At 45.4% G+C, this 19,109-nt stretch overlaps 1 protein-coding gene across 1 annotated transcript; it reads right to left on the reverse strand.

The window, feature by feature from the left end:
- Positions 1-2,137: 2,137 nt before the first annotated feature.
- On the reverse strand, positions 2,138-4,220 carry LOC119974794 (diphosphoinositol polyphosphate phosphohydrolase 1-like). The gene is given in 2 exon segments (XM_038814050.1): positions 2,138-4,014; positions 4,016-4,220. Coding segments are annotated over 2 exon segments (528 nt in total). The 5' UTR covers positions 4,216-4,220; the 3' UTR covers positions 2,138-3,686.
- Positions 4,221-19,109: the final 14,889 nt, after the last annotated feature.

Consider the following 19,109-nt stretch of genomic DNA (forward strand, 5'->3'; position numbering starts at 1 on the left):
CTACCCCATTCTCCCAATTGCTGCTCCTCACCTTCTTGGCCCAGCGCAGCACACATTCCCGACCACTGAACCAGTGAAACCTCACCAGCACCGCACGCGGGGGTTCATTCTCCTTAGGCCTCCTGTTTTGGGCTTTTTCTTAACGTTATTTTTTCCCTCGGTCAATTTTATTTCGTTCACCAGTGTTTGTTTGAAGGGGTCAGAGGTGACCTGCTCCCTGGCTACTGTTGAGCACATGGACTCTTGGGTCATTCTTGTGACATGCGCTAATGAAGTCGTGGTTGTTCATTTAACTGTTGGCCACGTTAGGATCTGTTTGTGTGAGAATTCTGGAACAAATCCAGTCACTCCAAAGTACAGCATGTTGAAGCAACACAAGACCATTTTAAACTGCCCTTTGTTAAGACATTGCTCTCTTTTCAGGTGGCACAGACAATTGGAACTTCAAAACACTATCCGAGCGGGAGGTTGCAGCTGTTTCACCAACTTACTTGTGCTCCATGTGTAAAATTGCATCAGGATGGTAGCTTATTTGTCTTTAAACTCCTAACTCATGGATAATTGAGCCTAATAGCCTGGCCTGTAATGTGTACCTTATGTAATTATCAGCATGATGTTTCGTATTTGTCAATGTCAGTGTAGCTAATAGTTGAGTTGATGGATGACAGTATCATTTGGCATCCCATTCCCTAAGGAGAGTTTGAAGCCCCGAGAAAAGTCATCCAGTGGGAAGCAAAAGTGATTCAAAGTGATGGTTTCAAAATCTGGAAGTCAGCACTCAAACTGATGATGCTGCTTCTGTACCACCATCCTCCCAAATGGCTCACAACACAGAACAACCAATCACCAGACAGGACACCGCCTCTATAAAGCCCACGGGACATTAAGACTCTCTCTCTCTCTCTCTCAGGACCCAGCTACTGAGACAGTCAGAATGCACCAGCTAGTGAGCACTATCACCATGCGGTAGCTAGTAAGTCTGGTCAAGCCAGTAAGAGGTCATCAGTTAGATTAGTAGAGTGTCAACCCACAGCTGAACATGTACAGCAGTCCACTAGTTAAATAAAACAGTTTTGGATCATCTCCTGTGTCAGGCATCTGTTTCTAGCTTCACTGCATCCAGTTGCAGTAAACGTCGAACCAACCTGCCTAACACATCATGATACCAGAGTACTATTAATCCTAATGAACCTACCTCGAGTGAATCTGCAACGACCAGCAAGCAGCCATCCAGCAAAATGGAAAACATCCAGCCTCCTCCGCATCTCCAGCAACCTCGCCGCCAATTGGAAAATCCTCAAGCTCCTGAATCTGGTCCAGTGAGTCCACACCATGTCCTCGACACCGGCGACTGCCTTGCCCGATGTGAATCTCCAGGCCGTGATAGACGACATTCTCACGCAATACCACAACGTGTTTGATGGAATGGACACGTTCCCATATCGCTACAAGATATTGCTCAAGCCGAACGCCACCCCAGTGATCCATGCACCATGCCGGGTGCCAGCTCCTCTCAAGGATCGACTGAAAAAGCAGCTACAAGACCTCCAAGACCAGGGCATCATCTCAAAGGTCACAGAACCAACAGACTTGGTCAGATCCATGGTCTGCGTAAAAAAGCCCTCTGGTGAACTCCGCATTTGCATTGATCCCAAAGACCTGAACCGCAACATCATGCGAGAGCACTACCCGATCCCAAAGCGTGAAGAGTTTTTTTTTCTGAAATACTGGTGAGTTTTTATTCGTTGGCACAGGTTTATTAAAATCTTAAATCTCTTGCCTCACATGTGCATCACACTCAAGTCAGGTAAAGTAAGACACTTCCTCCAGTGACAATCTCTCCAACTAATGCGTAACCGTTGCATTAAAACGTGAAGGGCAGGATAACATGCCTCATATTCTTACCAATACTGACCATTGTAAAAACTAGCACTTATCCCTTCCATCTAAGGCTTTACACAGGAAAGCACCAAAAATGACATGTATATACAATGCATTAATTGCAAGTAAAAGCTGAAAGCATTAAGTGGTCATAATCAACGGATTCCATTTGGTTCACTTTTTACATATCAACAAGATTTTTATGTCTGCTCTTCAGAAATATAAAGCATTCTTTTAATTCAGTACTCAATTTTACTTTGACCAAAATTTAATTTATCACATCAGCACATTTTCAGTTATGTACTTAAGCATAAGTATTGTCATTTTTTAAACATCACTAGAGAATAGGACAATTTTCACTCAAGCATTCAGTTTTCTGATGCTGTTCAGTTTGCTTTAAATCCTCACTACTGAGCCATCTGTGTAAAGCAATAGTTTCTAGACTTCCAAATCTTCCAACAATTGGGGAAAAAGTTGCAAAAAATAATTTGTACAATGATGTTAGTATTCTGCAGTTCTACAATAATGAACATTAATTTACACCTCTTTTAAATTGGCTAAAGGGATATCCGTCTAGATATGAGTTTTTAAAAAACAGCCCATCCCTCGGTTAATAAAAGGGTGTTTTCTTCAGCAATGTTCCTTTCTCTCTTGAGGTATAATCTATTTGTTAGCTGGCAGACTGTACAAGTTTTGAGGCAAATATTGTATGACAATCTCAGATCTCTGTATTAATTTAAAATAAAAGAAACTAAATCAATTTTGAAATTATGTTGGTGATCAATAACACACATTTCAAAAGAAACAGTTACATTTTGTGTCTCAGTAAAAAAGCAAATCAAGAATTTGTTTAAAAAAGGAAAATGTACTGTACAGGGTAATTTTTGTTCCACATTTTACTAATCCAGAGTTGGAATTTAAAAACCAGGTTACACGGTTTAAATGCTTAAGCAGTATACAGTGTCCTTTTTAAATTGCAAGAACAAAAACACAATCAGAAAATTCAAAACACCCAATTCTCAGCTCCGTTAAGACCTTGAATCGCCTGCAAAGAACATCATTTAAATCCAGTGTAGAACGAAATAGGGAGAATAGCAGAGATTAGGAAAATGAAGCCGGCGACACAGAAATGTGCACTGCTAAACTGAATATAATCCAAAGCTCCACAGAAGGTAACACCCAATATGCATGGCTTGAACTTGTCTTCCATACAAGGTAAAATGCTTTAAAGGCCTTATTCAGCAGTTTGTGTACAAGCTAACAGAAGTACTGTGATGGAAGTGTATCATGAATGTTATTCCACATAGTAGTACAAGTCAGTGATCAATCGTTCCATAGCTTCTTTATGTAAACAGCAGTAGTGCAGGTGATAAAGCCAGCAAAAAATTTACAAAAGCTATATATAAAAAGTTGCAGAGAACTAAAATCGATATCCATTTGGCACCCAAACAATATCCCGAGGTGGAAATCCAAGTCACCTGACAATTAGGAATTCTATAGGATAATACCTGGGGGACAACTGGGTATAACACCGGTACCTTAATTTCACAATCCTATCAAAAATATACAATATCTAACAAAAAAACTTACTAGTTATGGCTTTGATCTTCAGCACTATATTTTGCATCACAATATAAAGTATCGTTATCAACATTGCGCAGATCTCCATGCAAAATTTATTTATACATGTACAATGTATCGAAGCAATCAAACTAGGTCAAACATTCTTTCACTGAACACTTTTTCAAGTCCATGCCTTTGGGACTCGATGTATGATGAGTCAATTACTGTGGAGCTCCTCTCAGTCATCTGATACTGGATACTGAACTCTGATTGGCGTACGTTGAGGCCTTCTCTTCAGATAATGTTGCAACAGGAGTTCCATTATTTGCCAAATAGCCTTGTTTGAAGGTTTCAAAATACGAGGCCTGTACAGGTTTATGACACTGAAGAACTTTAATGGCATCATCTATTTTAAACCATTCCCTTTTTCTCCCAATATTAACTGAATCCTCCCAGTCATCTAACACCTTTGTTATTACCAGAACGTACACATATGTTCTATGCTTCCTGTCTTGATTCTCAAATATTCCTACTAATCTTCCTAATGTCCCTTTGACTCCAGCTTCTTCAGACTTCCCGGACAGCTGCCACACTTGGTTCCTCATCAGGCTCCATGCCACCACCTGGCACAATCCATCTGTCTGGGTATCGACTGCTGCTGACCAACAGAACCTCCTCTTCGCTCTCGCTTTTGAAGCATAAACAGGTCACTCGCTTCTTATACCCGTCCCCATCGTAAGTCCGAATCTGGTTTTGCTTTAATTTCATCATTTATGTTATTTTTCCCCCCCTCTCCGCGAACTGTTCCGTTTCAATTGCGGTTGAAGCAACTTGGCGGCGGTTGGGGAGGGGAAACACACACAAAAGGCGAAGGGACAGCCGGTGATTGCTCGTCCGTCAATGTGGAGGACCCAACCGGCTGTGTGGGTGAGGGGAAAGCTGGATGCTCAGCCGCCGGGACAATTATCCTCCTCCTCCGCTGCTGCTGCTACCTCTCTTCATATTCCCACAGCCATTCTCCTGGACATCGGCGCCTTGACTGTCGTCGTCTTCGCCGCCGCCATCTTAACCGCACCGCGCCACAACCCCCGAAGCGTGAAGAGTTAACCAGTGAGATGGCTCATGCCAAATTCTTTACCAAGCTGGACGCCTCCTGTGGCTTCTAGCAAATACAGCTGGACATGTCCAGTCGGAAGCTGTGCACGTTTAACACTCCGTTCTGCCACTATTGCTACAATAGTGTAGCAGGGTAGCAGGGTAGCATGGTGGTTAGCATAAATGCTTCACAGCTCCAGGGTCCCAGGTTCGATTCCCGGCTGGGTCACTGTCTGTGTGGAGTCTGCACGTCCTCCCCCTGTGTGCGTGGGTTTCCTCCGGGTGCTCCGGTTTCCTCCCACAGTCCAAAGATGTGCGGGATAGGTGGATTGGCCATGCTAAATTGCCCGTAGTGTCCTAATAAAAGTAAGGTTAAGGGGGGGGTTGTTGGGTTACGGGTATAGGGTGGATACGTGGGTTTGAGTAGGGCGATCATGGCTCGGCACAACATTGAGGGCCGAAGGGCCTGTTCTGTGCTGTACTGTTCTATGTTCTATGTCTATGTTCTAACCGCGTGCCTTTCGGTATCATATCAGCTTCCGAAGTATTTCATCGCATTATGGAGCAAATGGTGGAGGGCATCGAGGGGGTGCGAGTTTATGTGGACAACGTGATCATCTGGTCCATAATGCCCGAGGATCACATTGCTCCCCTCAAACAGGTCTTCCAGCAGATTCATGAAAATGGCCTCCAGCTCAACAGGGCCAAATGCTCATTTGGTCGATCCGCTATCAAGTTTCTGGGTGACCACATTTCACAGCAGGGTGTGCAACCTGACGCCGACATGGTGCTGGCGATCAATGCCATGAAGACCCCGGAGGACAAGAAGGCGGTCCTCCGCTTCTGCGGGATGGTAAATTCTCTTGGGAAATTCATTCCCAATACGACAGCCCACACCACGGCCCTCTGGCACCTCGTAAAGAAGTCAACAGTGTTCCAGTGGCTGCCCGCAAATGAAAAGGAGTGGCTTGAGCTGAAAGCGAAGCTTCCCACAGCCCCAGTACTGGCGTTCTTTGACCCAACCAAGGACACCAAGATATCTACTGACGCAAGCCAGGACGGCATTGGGGCGGTGCTCCTCCAGCAAGATGGCTCCTCGTCCTGGCCTCCAGTGGCATATGCCTCCTGGGCTATGACGCCGACTGAGCAACGGTATGCCCAGATCGAAAAGGAATACTTGGGTCTCCTGACAGGAATAGTCAAGTTTCATGACTACGTATACGACCTGCCAAAGTTCACGGTGGAAACAGACCACATGCCTTTAGTCCACATAATCCAGAAGGATTTAAATGACATGACACCTCGGCTACAGAGAATTCTTCTTTGTCTCCGCCGATATGACTTCCGAGCTGATCATCTCGGATGCCCTATCCCGATCCATCACCACGCCGTGTGAACAGGGCGACTTCGTCTGCCACATAGAGGCTCAGGTGCAGTTGTGTGCCAGCAACCTCCCAGCCACTGATGAACGAGTGGTCCAAATACGCAAAGAAACTGCGAAAGATCCACTACTGCAGCGGTGATGCAACACCTCGCCCATGGCTGGCAAAAGAGGCAATGTCCCCAGTTCTTTAACGTTGAGGACAAGTTAACGGTTGTTGAGGGAATCCTTCTTAAACTAGATAGCATCGTCATTCCTCAAAGCATGCAAGCTATGGTGCTCGGACTGATCCATGAGGGTCACCTTGGGGTCGAAAAATGTCGACGCAGAGCTTGGGAGGCGGTTTATTGGCCGGGCATCAACCACGACATTGCCGACACGGTCCTCAACTGCACAACCTGCCAGAAGTTTCAACCGGCTCAGCCCAAGGAAACGCTACAACAGCACGAGATTGTGACCTCTCCGTGGTCTAAAGTGGGGATAGACCTCTTTCACGCCAATGGGCATGGCTACGTGCTCTTGGTCGACTACTTCTCCAGTTACCCGGAAGTGGGGAAACTGTCGGACCTCACGTCCAAGTCCATCATCAAAGCCTGCAAAGAGACATTTTCCAGGCACGGGATACCACTCACGGTAATGAGTGACAACGGTCCATGTTTCTACAGCCAAGAGTGGTCTGACTTTGCACGATCCTACAACTTCAGTCACATGGGGCAGCACGGTAGCATGGTGGTTAGCATCAATGCTTCACCGCTCCAGGGTCCCAGGTTCGATTCCCGGCTGGGTCACTCTCTGTGCGGAGTCTGCACGTCCTCCCAGTGTGTGCGTGGGTTTCCTCCGGGTGCTCCGGTTTCCTCCCACAGTCCAAAGATGTGCGGGTTAGGTGGATTGGCCAGGCTAAATTGCCCTTAGTGTCCTAAAAAAAAAGAAGGTTAATGGGGGTTGTTGGGTTACTGGCATAGGGTGGATACGTGGGCTTGAGTAGGGCGATCATTGCTCGGCACAACATCGAGGGCCGAAGGGCCTATTCTGTGCTGTACTGTTCTAACTTCTAACTTCTAACATCACATCCAGTCCCCATTACCCGCAATCAAACGGGAAGGCCGAGAAAGGGGTCCATATTGTCAAGCGGTTGTTGTGCAAGGCTGCAGACGCAGCCTCCGATTTCAACTTGGTGCTACTGGCATACAGGGCAACCCCTCTGTCGACCGGTTTGTCTCCAGCACAGTTGCTCATGAACCGCAACCTGAGGACGACTGTTCCAGCCATCCATATTCCAGACCTTGACCACCTCACGGTGCTGCAGAAGGTGCAGTGATCCAGGGACCAGCAAAAGATCACGTATGATGCTCATGCCACGGATCTGCCTGCGCTGGCTCCAGCAGATGTTGTTTGCATCCAGCTGCCTGAGGGAGGTTGGTCGGCCCCAGCTGTTGCTGTCAGGAAGGCCGCCCCAAGGTCTTTCATTGTTCAAATGGCTGACGGCTCCATTCTCCGGCGCAACAGGAGGGCGCTGCGAAGAGTTTCCCGCCCACCATCTGACCGCATTGCTCCGCCGGTTATCATGCTTCCTCCAGACGCCTCCTGCCACGAGACCACCGCAATGGCAGCAATCCCGCCTGTCCAAGTGCTAGCATCTCCTGCTCCGCCTCTGCGGCGATCGACAAGAATTAATCGCCCGCCTCAAAGGCTGAATCTATAGACTTAAGTCTTGTAAATTTTGTTCAGTTTGCTCTGTATCTGCACGATAAATACCATCCCATGTACATATGTTCATTAACTCACCACTTGTACATAGTCAGGCATGTATATACCTCCACGTTCCAAAATTTATTTAAAAAAAAGTGAAGATATAATATCCACTCATGCATATAATGAGATGCAGATAGGCAGTGATTGATACACAGGATGACCAATGAACACACAACACAGAACAACCAATCACCAGACAGGACACCACCACTATAAAGCCCACGGCGCATTAAGACTCGCTCTCTCAGGACCCAGCTACTGAGCCAGTCAGAGTGTACCAGCTAGTGAGCACTATCACCATGAGGTAGCTAGTAAGTCTGGTCAAGCCAGTAAGAGGTCATCAGTTAGATTAGTAGAGTGTCAACCCACAGCTGAACATGTACAGCAGTCCACTAGTTAAATAAAACAGTGTTGGATCATCTCCTGTGTCAGACGTCTGTTTCTAGCTTCACTGCATCCAGTTGCAGTCAACGTCGAACCAACCTGCCTAACATATCAACCCCCACAACCCAAAGATGTGCAGGGTGGGTGGATTGGCCACGCTAAAGTGCCCCTTTACTCTAAATGTTTTTTAAAAGTAGGGAGAATATGCATATGTGGAAGATTAGTCATGATTTTACACCCAACAGTTACAATAACATTGTTGAAACATTACAAACTTAGGTATTTACAGAACTACACACCATGTACAAAGGTAACAGAGTACATCTTAACAGTAGAATGCAAAGGACAGTTTTAAAATGCATTAACCAAAGAATCCTGTCATTGAAGAGGAATAATCTATTTTTAAGGAATTAATGCTACCAAAGTTATTAGAAGCTGGCTGTAATATTAATCACCATGACTACAATTACTCTGATATGGGAATATATTTTGAAGATAGAATAATTATAGAGCTTTCTGTGACAGGGAAATCAAAGAACTTGAAGCATTGCAGGTTCATATAAAAATCTCAATGAGAGTTTTATTACCTCTGAAACCCAAGCAGCTGTGCTCCATTAAATGTTTAATTAATCTGCAGCTTCTGTTTAGTTTAGTTGCTAACCTGCCGCCTTTGTGGTTGGCTGTTGGAGTGTTGGCAGCTGGCTCTCCATCAGGGGCAGGTTTACCTTAAGCAGACTAGGAAATTGTTGCCCTGCTTTTCACTTCCCTTGGGTGCGGTAAAAGAATGTGCTTTGGGGGGAAAGCATAGCAGGAAACTGGGTGATCCATCAGCACAGAACTCTACCCAATTTGCATGCTCGAACATTTACCTGGCACTGATATCTCCCTCATTGATAATCAGGAATGTCATTATAACTTTTTAATGGGGTGGAGGTGACCTCATTTGAGTGGCTGCACTTTCCTTAGGCCTTGGTACTGTAGCATTAGAGTCTGTCACACACAAGGTTAATGAGGGACTGAGTACAGTACCGCCACACAGTTTTGTAAGAAGGCACATGACCCAGGGACAGTAGGTAGCTCTATTATCATAGATTATCATAGAATTTACAGTGCAGAAGGAGGCCATTCGGCCCATCGATTCTGCACTGGCTCTTGGAAAGAGCACCTTACCCAAGGTCAACACCTCCACCCTACCCCCGTAACCAAGTAACACCACCCAACACTAAGGGCAATTTTGGACACTAAGAGCAATTTTGGACTCTAAGGGCAATTTATCATGGCCAATCCACCTAACCTGCACATCTTTGGACTGTTAGTTAATGAAAACTTACAGAATACTGCTGATGCTTCTTTAAGACGTACCGATTTGTAACCCATACCCTCCCAACATGTGCCAGTAATTTAGTCCTTCTTGCTCCTACCCTCTATTAGCCTCCCACTAAATATGCAGGCATACGTGGATGTACCAGGGTATATTGAGGCCATATTGTGTTGTGTGCTTCAAGACCAGCAGTAACTTTTCATGTAAAGGTGACTATTTATCCTCAGGCTTATGCCAGGCTGCCTGAGTTTATATACTCTTACTCCCTCAGGGTGATGGGTTTATAAGTAGTCAGCTGAATCACTGTAGCTGGGACAAACTGGAGATGTGAGAGGAGCCTAATCTCAGGGCAGCTGTGGACCCTGAACAACCATCTGCTTGCCTCACCTGCTGTGCTGCAAGATGAATTAGATCTTCATGGCTGGCCCCACAGCAGGAAGTTTCTGATTGACCTTTTCAGCCTCATCCTTCCCGATTGACCAGACCGTGTCTTACTTGCTGCTAGTTTCCCCGATTTAGGTTGAGATTAAAATGCAATCAGCATCCTGTTGATATAGCAGCACACAAATTTAATAAACTCGTGAGGCCCCCACTTGGTTTAGATGGTCACTTCAGCCACCTTAGAACCTTGGCGATTAACATCGTAAGCGGTGGGAAAGGGGTGACGTTCGAGGGGGTAACTAACCTGTTTTTAACTGCCTACCACCCAGTTTCCACCAGGTGAATGGGTTGCAAATCCACCCCCAGGACGTTACCCCCATTCTGGTTGGTGTAAATTTCCAGAGTGCACAGCCACGGGTGGGGATTCTTGCCTGAAATATTAATGATGAAGCAGTGTCAGCAAGATATCTCCTGCATTATTTTCTTGGATTGCTGTCTGGAACCCAGAAAACTAGAACTTGGAGCTTTCCAGCCTGACCTTTGAGATGCAAGGATCTGAAAAGCAGTGAGCAACCTCTGTTGGAGCCTACAGCATTAGAACATATGAACATGACCAAAAAGGTGCAGTAGCCAAACATATAGATCATAGAGCCTGCTCCGCCATTTTGTAAGACCATGGTTAATCCTCTACTCAGCGCCACGTTCCAGCAATATCCAGTTACCTCTTGTCCAAACATCTATCAATCGCAGCCTTGAATATTCCCAATGCCAGAACATCGACTGCCAGCTGGGAAAGAGAATTCCAAAGACTAAGAGCCCTTTGAGAGTGCAGATGTTTCTTGTCCCCTCCTAAATGGCCGTCCCCTAATCCTGAGACTATACTGCCTAGTTCTGGGTTCTCCAAGCAGGGTAAGTGACCTCCCAGCATCTGTGATCAGTACATTTATTTTTCTGTGATCCATATCAGCATTTGTAGTTGTAGCAACTGAGTGGCACAAAACAAGTTAATTGGCACAAGAGTTTCTTTTAGGGGCTCAGTGAATGAGGGAAGGAGAAATAGAAATCTCTGATAAGATCTAAGAGTAAGATAAGCTAGCTACATGGGACAGCAAAGAAGATTAGATGGGGGTGATGACAGGAAGCGAACCGTGGCAAAGTTGAAACAACAACTTAATAATAATAATCGCTTATTGGCACAAGTAGGCTTCAATGAAGTTACTGTGAGAAGCCCCCAGTCGCCACATTCTGGCGCATGTTCGGGGAGGCCGGTACGGGAATTGAACCCACGTTGCTAGTCTTGGTCTGTATTACAAGCCAGCTGTCTTAGCCCACTGTGCTAAACCAGCACCTATCAGGCAGTAATCCAGCGCACAGCAGACCATGCGGCTGAGTGGATGCTGGATATTCAGCAACACTCCGAATTCGACTGTCTCCAAACATGCATCACCTCACTAATGTCTGGGGTAAGGAGAGTGGAACGTCAGCGGAGCTGTGCAACCTGTGTCAATGTGACCTGTGGCAAAATCTTCTATTGAGCTCTAAACTCTTGCCCTCCTCAAAGTAATGATTTAAAAATAATCGAACCCAAGACTGGGAAGATAAAAACAGTGCTTGTGTTTTCAAAGCGATTCTTAATTCTTGAGGGGAATGGACTTTACTTGGTTCAATTGTTTTACTTGCTGTTTTTTACATATTTAAAAGTCAATCTGTTGTCTATTTGCATTTATTAGGAGTGAGACATGAGTTAATTTTATAAATGGAGATTCATTACATGAATTCTGCACAGCCTGCATCAGTAATAACATATTTCCTCTTGTTGAAGCTCATTATCTCTACGTGTCTCGATGCAATCTTACACTTTAGTGTTTTAACACAGTCTAATCACACATAATAGTTAGACTTTCATTCCAAGATTTTCAATCCAAGATGATTACAAGCATTGTGCTATAATGAGGACAAAATTGTGGCTTTGTAGATTTCTTGAAGAGACTTATTTTTGAATGTGGGATATCAGCGGTGAAGTCAAGGAATGGTATTTCCTGTCATACTTCAAAAACCGAAGCTGCACACGCCAGTGGTGAAGGGGTAAGTCAGGTCAAATGTTCTAGTAGAAGGATCTTTATATTAGGCTTGCTGCACATGGAAAATACGTTCAAGGAATCGGGCCTGCAAGTTGACTGACTGCCAAGTGTAAATTTGTGCAAGCTAGCAACATTTAAAGAAAGGGTGTTCCAATTAAAAGAGAAACTTAGTCTTCGGTGGTGCTGAATGGACATTTCCTGCACTGATCTCAGGGCCGGTTGACAAGAGGTTGGGCCATTTGGTTGTGCTGTAAGTGTTCCCTGCACAGTTTGAGCTTTGTGTAGCCAGTGCTGGGAAGACAGGTTCACAGGACCAGGAATCTGCACTTTAAAAGGCTGCTGCTAAAAGTGTCATGTCCGTGGCACTCGCAGGCATGTGGCTGAACGTGAGCAAAAATGCTGCAGCCTTTGTCAACGCTCAAAAATGCATTTCAAAAGCTGAAGTAGGAGAATAAATAGTGGGCAAGCTCAGGGGCAAAGACAATTCACAGTGGCGGCATAAATAAAGAGTCGGAGTGCAAATGGCAGAGTGGTGTTCCCTTCATACCCTGCTTCCAAGGATGACAAAGTGAACATTCCGTGCTGGACATAATCTGAGAGGATTGCTCTGACTGGCACATCCTCATGGAGGACAGAGGTATTACCATGCCGAGAAGATGATGTGGATACAGGGGGCGAGATTCTCCGGTCGCCGACGCCGAAATCACTTTCGGCGATCGGCTGGAGAATCTCCATTTGCGCAGAAATCAGGTGCAGCGCTGCTTTTGCAATACTCCATCCCCTCAAAAACACCGTACTCGGGGAGTACGCCGCACACCATCGGGGCGGCCTCAGGGCGTCAGCTGAGGCCCACCCCTGGTGCTCCGCCCCGATAGGCCGAGTTCTCGATGGCATGGAACACTTGTCCTTTTTATTTCCGTCAACCCGGCGTGGTGGCTGTGGGCTGGGTCCATCGCCATCACAGTCGGGGGGGAGGGGGTGCGGTTCCACGGGCAGGGGAGGGCTTTGGCGGGGACGGGGGGGGGGGCACTGGTGTGAGGAGTTCCGGAGGTGGTGAGGTTGATCACGGGGTGTGGGGGGGGGGGGGGGGGGGGGGGGGGGGGGGGGGGGGGGGGGGGGGGGGGGGGGGGGGGGCAGTTTTTGGCAGGCTGGATCCGCACGCGACTGGCCACCGCCGTGCGCAAGTGTGGCCACGGACCCGTCAATTCTCCGCCTTATCCGCCGGGGGCTTTACGCTGCGTGCCTATTGGCCCCCACCAGACCGAGGATCGGTGCAGCTTTTGCGCCGTTTTACAGGCGTAAAACTCCACTGTTCCCACGCCGGCGTCTGCACTTAGTCTGCAAATCGGAGAATCCAACCCACGGTATGGCATCTCCGATTCTGAAACTTTCCGGGAATAGGGAAGAGACATCACACTTTGAGGGATTTGCAACGCATGTCAAACCAGCAGCACCGCTTACTGGACAAGCAGCACATGACTCAAAATGCAGTCTGTTAACCTGTTCCTTTATTATTACTTGGTCAAGCGAATCCTTCATACAGCCCTATCGCTCTATCACACATGCCCATCCATCAGCAGCGAATAATGTCATTTTGCAAAATACAATAAATTTGTTGCCGTATTCCAATCTTCCAAGGCTTCAAGTTGGACACATGACCACATGTACTTTGATGCATAATGTTGGGTAGGAGTATCTTGGCGCCCAATCAAAAAGGAGGTAAAAGGCATCACTCGCTATTCTGTTGCATATGTAAGCAAGAGCTGTGTAGCAGGTCAGAAATACAGTCATAAGAATTCAATTGCCAGTGACATTCTTGCCAACTGGTTGTGCCATCTGTGCAGATGGCCAAGTACCCCCAGAGGACAGACTTAGACCTAACTGAAGCAGTGTAACTGGCAAAGTAGGCTTGGCATGCACTGCAGAATTGTTTGTTGCTCTCTTTGGCCTGCTTTTTATCCGCTTGCACCAGCTCTACTGTAGATTTGAAATGCTTTAAAACCTATGGGGCTGCAAATTGGAGAACCCTATTTTTTGGGCAGGGGTGTCATGATTTGCCACCTATCCATAACACTTCCAAATGAGGTGGGCAGCTGGTACATCTAAACCACCAACCCTACATCCATGACTTTAACGGGACCCTGAGCTGCTCTTGGGCTGAACTGCTCTCTACTCTGCTGGGGGCAGCCATTGCACATTGTTCTGAATGAAGCACGTGCTTCAGGCTGCCTTCCTTTATTAAAAATGTGCCTATTAAAGGTAAGCTGCAGCAAGACACTGCAGCCACTGGATAATCACTTTGGAATTGTGTCAAGCAAAGAACAAAGAACAGTACAGCACAGGAACGGCCTTTCCACCCTCCAAGCCTGTGCCGATCACATTATGGTGATATGCATCACTGTAAATACACAAGGGGTTAATGTAAATACACGTAGAGTGAGCATCAGAGACATGACACACAGACACTCAACCAATAGGTCAGTAAGATAGGACACGACCAATGGGCATTCACGATACACACAGAGGTGACACTACCACAATGGGGCATTACACCAACCCATATAAAAAGGAAACAGCACACATGCTCTTCCTCTTTCCAGTGGAGACACGGTGAATACAGACACAGGGTTGATTGAACATCACACCCACCACGTGGATTATAGCAGATTGGTTCGTCAGTCTGAGTAGCTATAGAAGGATTAACAGTAGAGTCTAATCTAAGTAGGAGAATTGTTAATAGTTGAATAAACAGGTTGAAGCTATCTCCACGTCTGAACCTTCCTTTGTCAGAGTGCGCATCAAGGAAGCAGCTTATGCTAAGTCAAGAGCATAACAAGACACACATGTCCTATCCAGATAAGTCTTAAAGGTCACTAAAGTATCTGTCTCAACCATCTCACTTAGTAGTGCATTCCAGGCCACCACCACCACCCTCTGTAAAAAAACTTGCGCCGCACATCTCCATTGAACTTATCCCCCCCCCCTCACCTCAAACCTGTGCCCTTTTGTAATTGTCATTTTCGCCCTGGGAAAAAACCTCCAACTGTTCACCCTATCTATACCCCTCATAATTTTATAAACTTCTGTCAGGTCGCCCCTCAGCTTCCATCTCTCTAGGAAGAACAAACCCAGTTTACTCAATTTCTCCTCGTAGCTAATACCCTCCATCCTGGTAAACTTTTTCTGTACTCTGTCCAAAGCCTCCACGTCCTTCTGGTAGTGTGGTGACCAGAATTGGACACAGTATTCCAAATGTGGCCGAACCAAAGTTCTATATAACTGCAGCATAATTTGCAAACTTTTATACTCGATACCCTGTCCGATGAAGGCAAGCATACCTTATGCTTTCTTCACCACCATTTCCACCTGTGCTGCCACTTTTAAGGATCAGTGGAACTGCACGCCCAGATCTCTGTGTCTCTATGCTCCTGATGGTTCTGCCATTTATTTTATTGCTCCCACCTGAATTGGATCTACTAAAATGCATCACCTCGCATTTGTCCACGTTAAATTCCTTCTGCCATTTCTCTGCCCAATATTTCAGCCTACCTATATCCTGCTGTATTTCCGACATTCTTCATCATTATCTGTAACTCCTGCGATCTTAGTATCATCCGCCAATGTGCTAATCAGACCAGCTACTTTTTCTTCCAAGTTATATATATATTTTACAAAGAGCAGAGATCCCAGAACTGATCCCTGTGGCACACCACTAGTTACAGACCTTCATTTGGAAAAACACCCTTCCACTGCAACCCTCTGTCTTCTCTGGCCAAGCCAGTTCTAAATCCATCTAGCAGCTCACCCCTGACTCCGTGTGATTTAATCTTTTGCACCAGCCTGCTATGAGGGACCTTGTCAAATGCTTTACTCAAGTCCATGTAGACAACATCCACAAACCTTCCCATATCAATCATTTTTGTCACCTCGTCAAAAAATTCAATTAAATTAGTGAGACACGACCTCGCGTCACATCAGGGAAAGGGTTCCCTGCTTCAGTGATGCCTTCTGGTCAGACCGATGGAGACCAAGAAAGAGCCCATTTTTCTGACTGGGTGAGAGTTCCAGGGAGCCTTCCAGACAGACCCGCATGAAGAAATGGGAGTAGTTGGACAGGGCAGTTAATGCCCTGAGTATCGCCATGCAAACATGATCGTCAGTAGTAAGTAAAACAGTTTAATGATCTCACTTAGGTAATCAAAGTGGGTGAATGTATCTACACATCTCATCTCAAACCCACCACACCACCCATCTCTCATACCGCTCAATGCACTGCACCCCTATCACTCATCCAGCAACACACCCTGGATGTCTAAAATCCTTATACCCACGTGCATCTTCCAATCATGCCAGCCATGCATATACCCCTCCATGCCTCTACAAACCTACACCCATTCAGCTGCATCAGGCACATTATCGAAACACCTTAACCCAGTCATTAATATGCTGTCCTTTCTCATGTAGGAGAAGGTAGCACCAAAGTGGGAAAACTACATGACAGGTGAACGACCAGCCTACATTCAGCTCCCTCTCCACTGCTCTCAGAGCCCTCCTTCAATAAAATCATCAATACCAATATCAGAGACCAAGTGACATCCAGCAATGCTGAAACTATTGAGGATGACAGTAAGTGTTAAAAGCACAGCTGATGTTAAAACTTAGGGAGTGAGATTCTCTGCCAGCGGGATTCTCTGTTGCGCCAGCAGCACACCCACACCTGTGGCTTTCCTGATGGCATGGGGTAGCCACAATGGAAAATCCCATTGACAGGTGGCGGGAACGGAGAATTCAGATGCTGGTGAGGGTGTGCCGTCCAGGAAAACGCGGCTGGCTGACCAGAGAATTCCACCCTGGGTATTCCAAATCCCAGAATGAAAACTTGAAACACCTGATCACAATTGTATTTTATAATTTGGTATAATGTGAAGAAAGATGTGGAAATCATAAAATAATGCCCCAGACATTTTTGTGATGATTTTAAATAAAATAAATATTTATTGAACAATGAAATAAATAAAAATAAAGTCAACTAGAAATACACATAACTACTCAATGGCTAAGCACAGTATCCCTATATTTACCATTTAATTATCCCCAAACAACATCCTACTAAGTTTTTTAAATTGTAGGCAAAATCCAGTAATGGTTACCACACGAGGCACTTATATTTTTGGGGGTTACTTCTGACAGAAGTCAGAATAATTGATTGCTTAAGCAGGCTTTTCCACAGACACGGCTTGCTGGGAGTTCAAACAGCGTTTCCCTGCTGTGGACTGAGGTCCCAAAACAACTAACTTGAATAGGTTGAAATTTCCCCTGAAATATCACTTTCCCTTTTGGATTGGATTTTGTTTATTATCACATGTACCGAGGTACAGTGAAAAGTAATTTTCTGCGAGCAGCTCAACTGATCATTAAGTACATGAAAACTAAATAAAACAAAAGAAAATACATAATAGGGCAACACAAGGTACACAATGCAACTACCTAAACACCGGCATTGGATGCAAACTGGTAATGTAAGATAAAAAAGAAAGGCTAGTAATAATGTTAGTCTTAAAATTAAATTTTAAAAGATTAGAACGATTATTAGATATACAAAAAGAGGATCTGTTTGGGCGAGCTCGCAGAGAGTCACCACGCTCCGGCGCCATCTTGGTGAATCCCCTTATCTCCACTTATCTGAACTAATACCTCAGAAGTCAACATTTGTTTTGTGAGCCTGCCTTTTAGAATGTAATTGCAAATTCCTACCTTGTCTCCTTGTTTTCATCCTCTAACCTCTTACTCTGACCCATGATCTGTCATTCTCCATTGTTACCAATTTGCCTTTGGTAGACATTGGTTTACAGTATTGCTCGACTCGTCAATGTATCAAAAGCTCTGGTTCCATTAACCCAGTCAAAATGTTCCTGCCATTAAACAGTTTCTATTTTTAAATAGTTTTAAAAAACATATAACCAGCAGAACACATTCCAAATGATTGAATTTGCTTGACTTTTCATATTATCATGATTTTTCCTTTTTTTAAACAATTCTTTCTAAAAAATAAATTTAGAGTACCCAATTCATTTTTTTCCAATTAAGGGGCAATTTAGCGTGGTCATTCCACCTACTCTGCACATCTTTGGGTTGTGGGGGCGAAACCAACTCAAACACGGGGAGAATGTGCAAACCCACATGGACTGTTGAACCAGAGCCGGGATCGAACCTGAGACGACGCCATGGGGCAGCAGTGCTAACCACGGCATCACCGTGCTACCCTATCATGATTTTCCCTAACAGTAAGTTGTTACCTTCTGCACCCACCCCTCATTCTCATCGACAGATGCCATGATCAAGACCCAGCAGATGGAATTGTAGAATTCCTGCTTTCTTCTCCACTCCCATATTCTTTCATTCCTACCCATCCCATTCTGCTTTACGCTTTTCGATTTTCCAGAACTGATGGCTGCTCAGCCATGAGGAAGAGGAGAATAGCCCCAAGACAATGAAGAGGAGGCACTGTCACTTGATATTACATTTGCACCCACCAGCTCAGACACTGGGGCAGGATGAATGTGGAGGCCAGTGCTTACTGGGAATCAACACTTGGTTAGTGGCAAAATTGGACTACAACCACAGTAGGGGAAAAGGAGAGTTCATGTACAAACACCCCAAAAGCCCTCTAATTCAGGGCCTCCGATGATGACTTCATTGAAGCAGACGATAGAAAAATGCTGATATCTTGGTGCACACGGAGATGCTGGCCTAGCCTGCCCATGAGCCTTGAGGAATTCAACATAGCAAAAACTTCAGGCAGAGCTGAGAGTCCATCCTTTCTATTGTGTAAGTGTTGGGTACCTCATGAAAGACATAAATCCAGATTCACAATATTAATGCCGTGGTTTACAGGGTTAGATTGCAAGGTCAGATTACATAGGATTTGATTTGTATTCCCTTCAGCTTCGAAAGTCAATGTGTGATCTACCTGAGGTTTTTAGAATGATAAAAGAGTAGATACTGATGGGTAAATGGCACTGAAGAACAGATTGGCCTTGATCTCATTGATTGGTGGCACAGTTTCAAGGGGCTGAATGGCCTATTCCTGTTCCCAAGTTAAATTGTGGGATTGCACCTTACCATGAAATCCATAAGTGGATGGTCTTTGTGATTGCTACTAAATGTTTATCAACTGAACCAATTACTTGTGTTTTTTTTTATGTTTATGTCGCACTAGTGTTTTTTAAAAAATGTGATAACAAGGCAGCCACAGTATTTGAATTCTTAG

Source organism: Scyliorhinus canicula, chromosome 12 (assembly GCF_902713615.1).
Source record: "Scyliorhinus canicula chromosome 12, sScyCan1.1, whole genome shotgun sequence".
Taxonomy (NCBI): domain Eukaryota; kingdom Metazoa; phylum Chordata; class Chondrichthyes; order Carcharhiniformes; family Scyliorhinidae; genus Scyliorhinus; species Scyliorhinus canicula.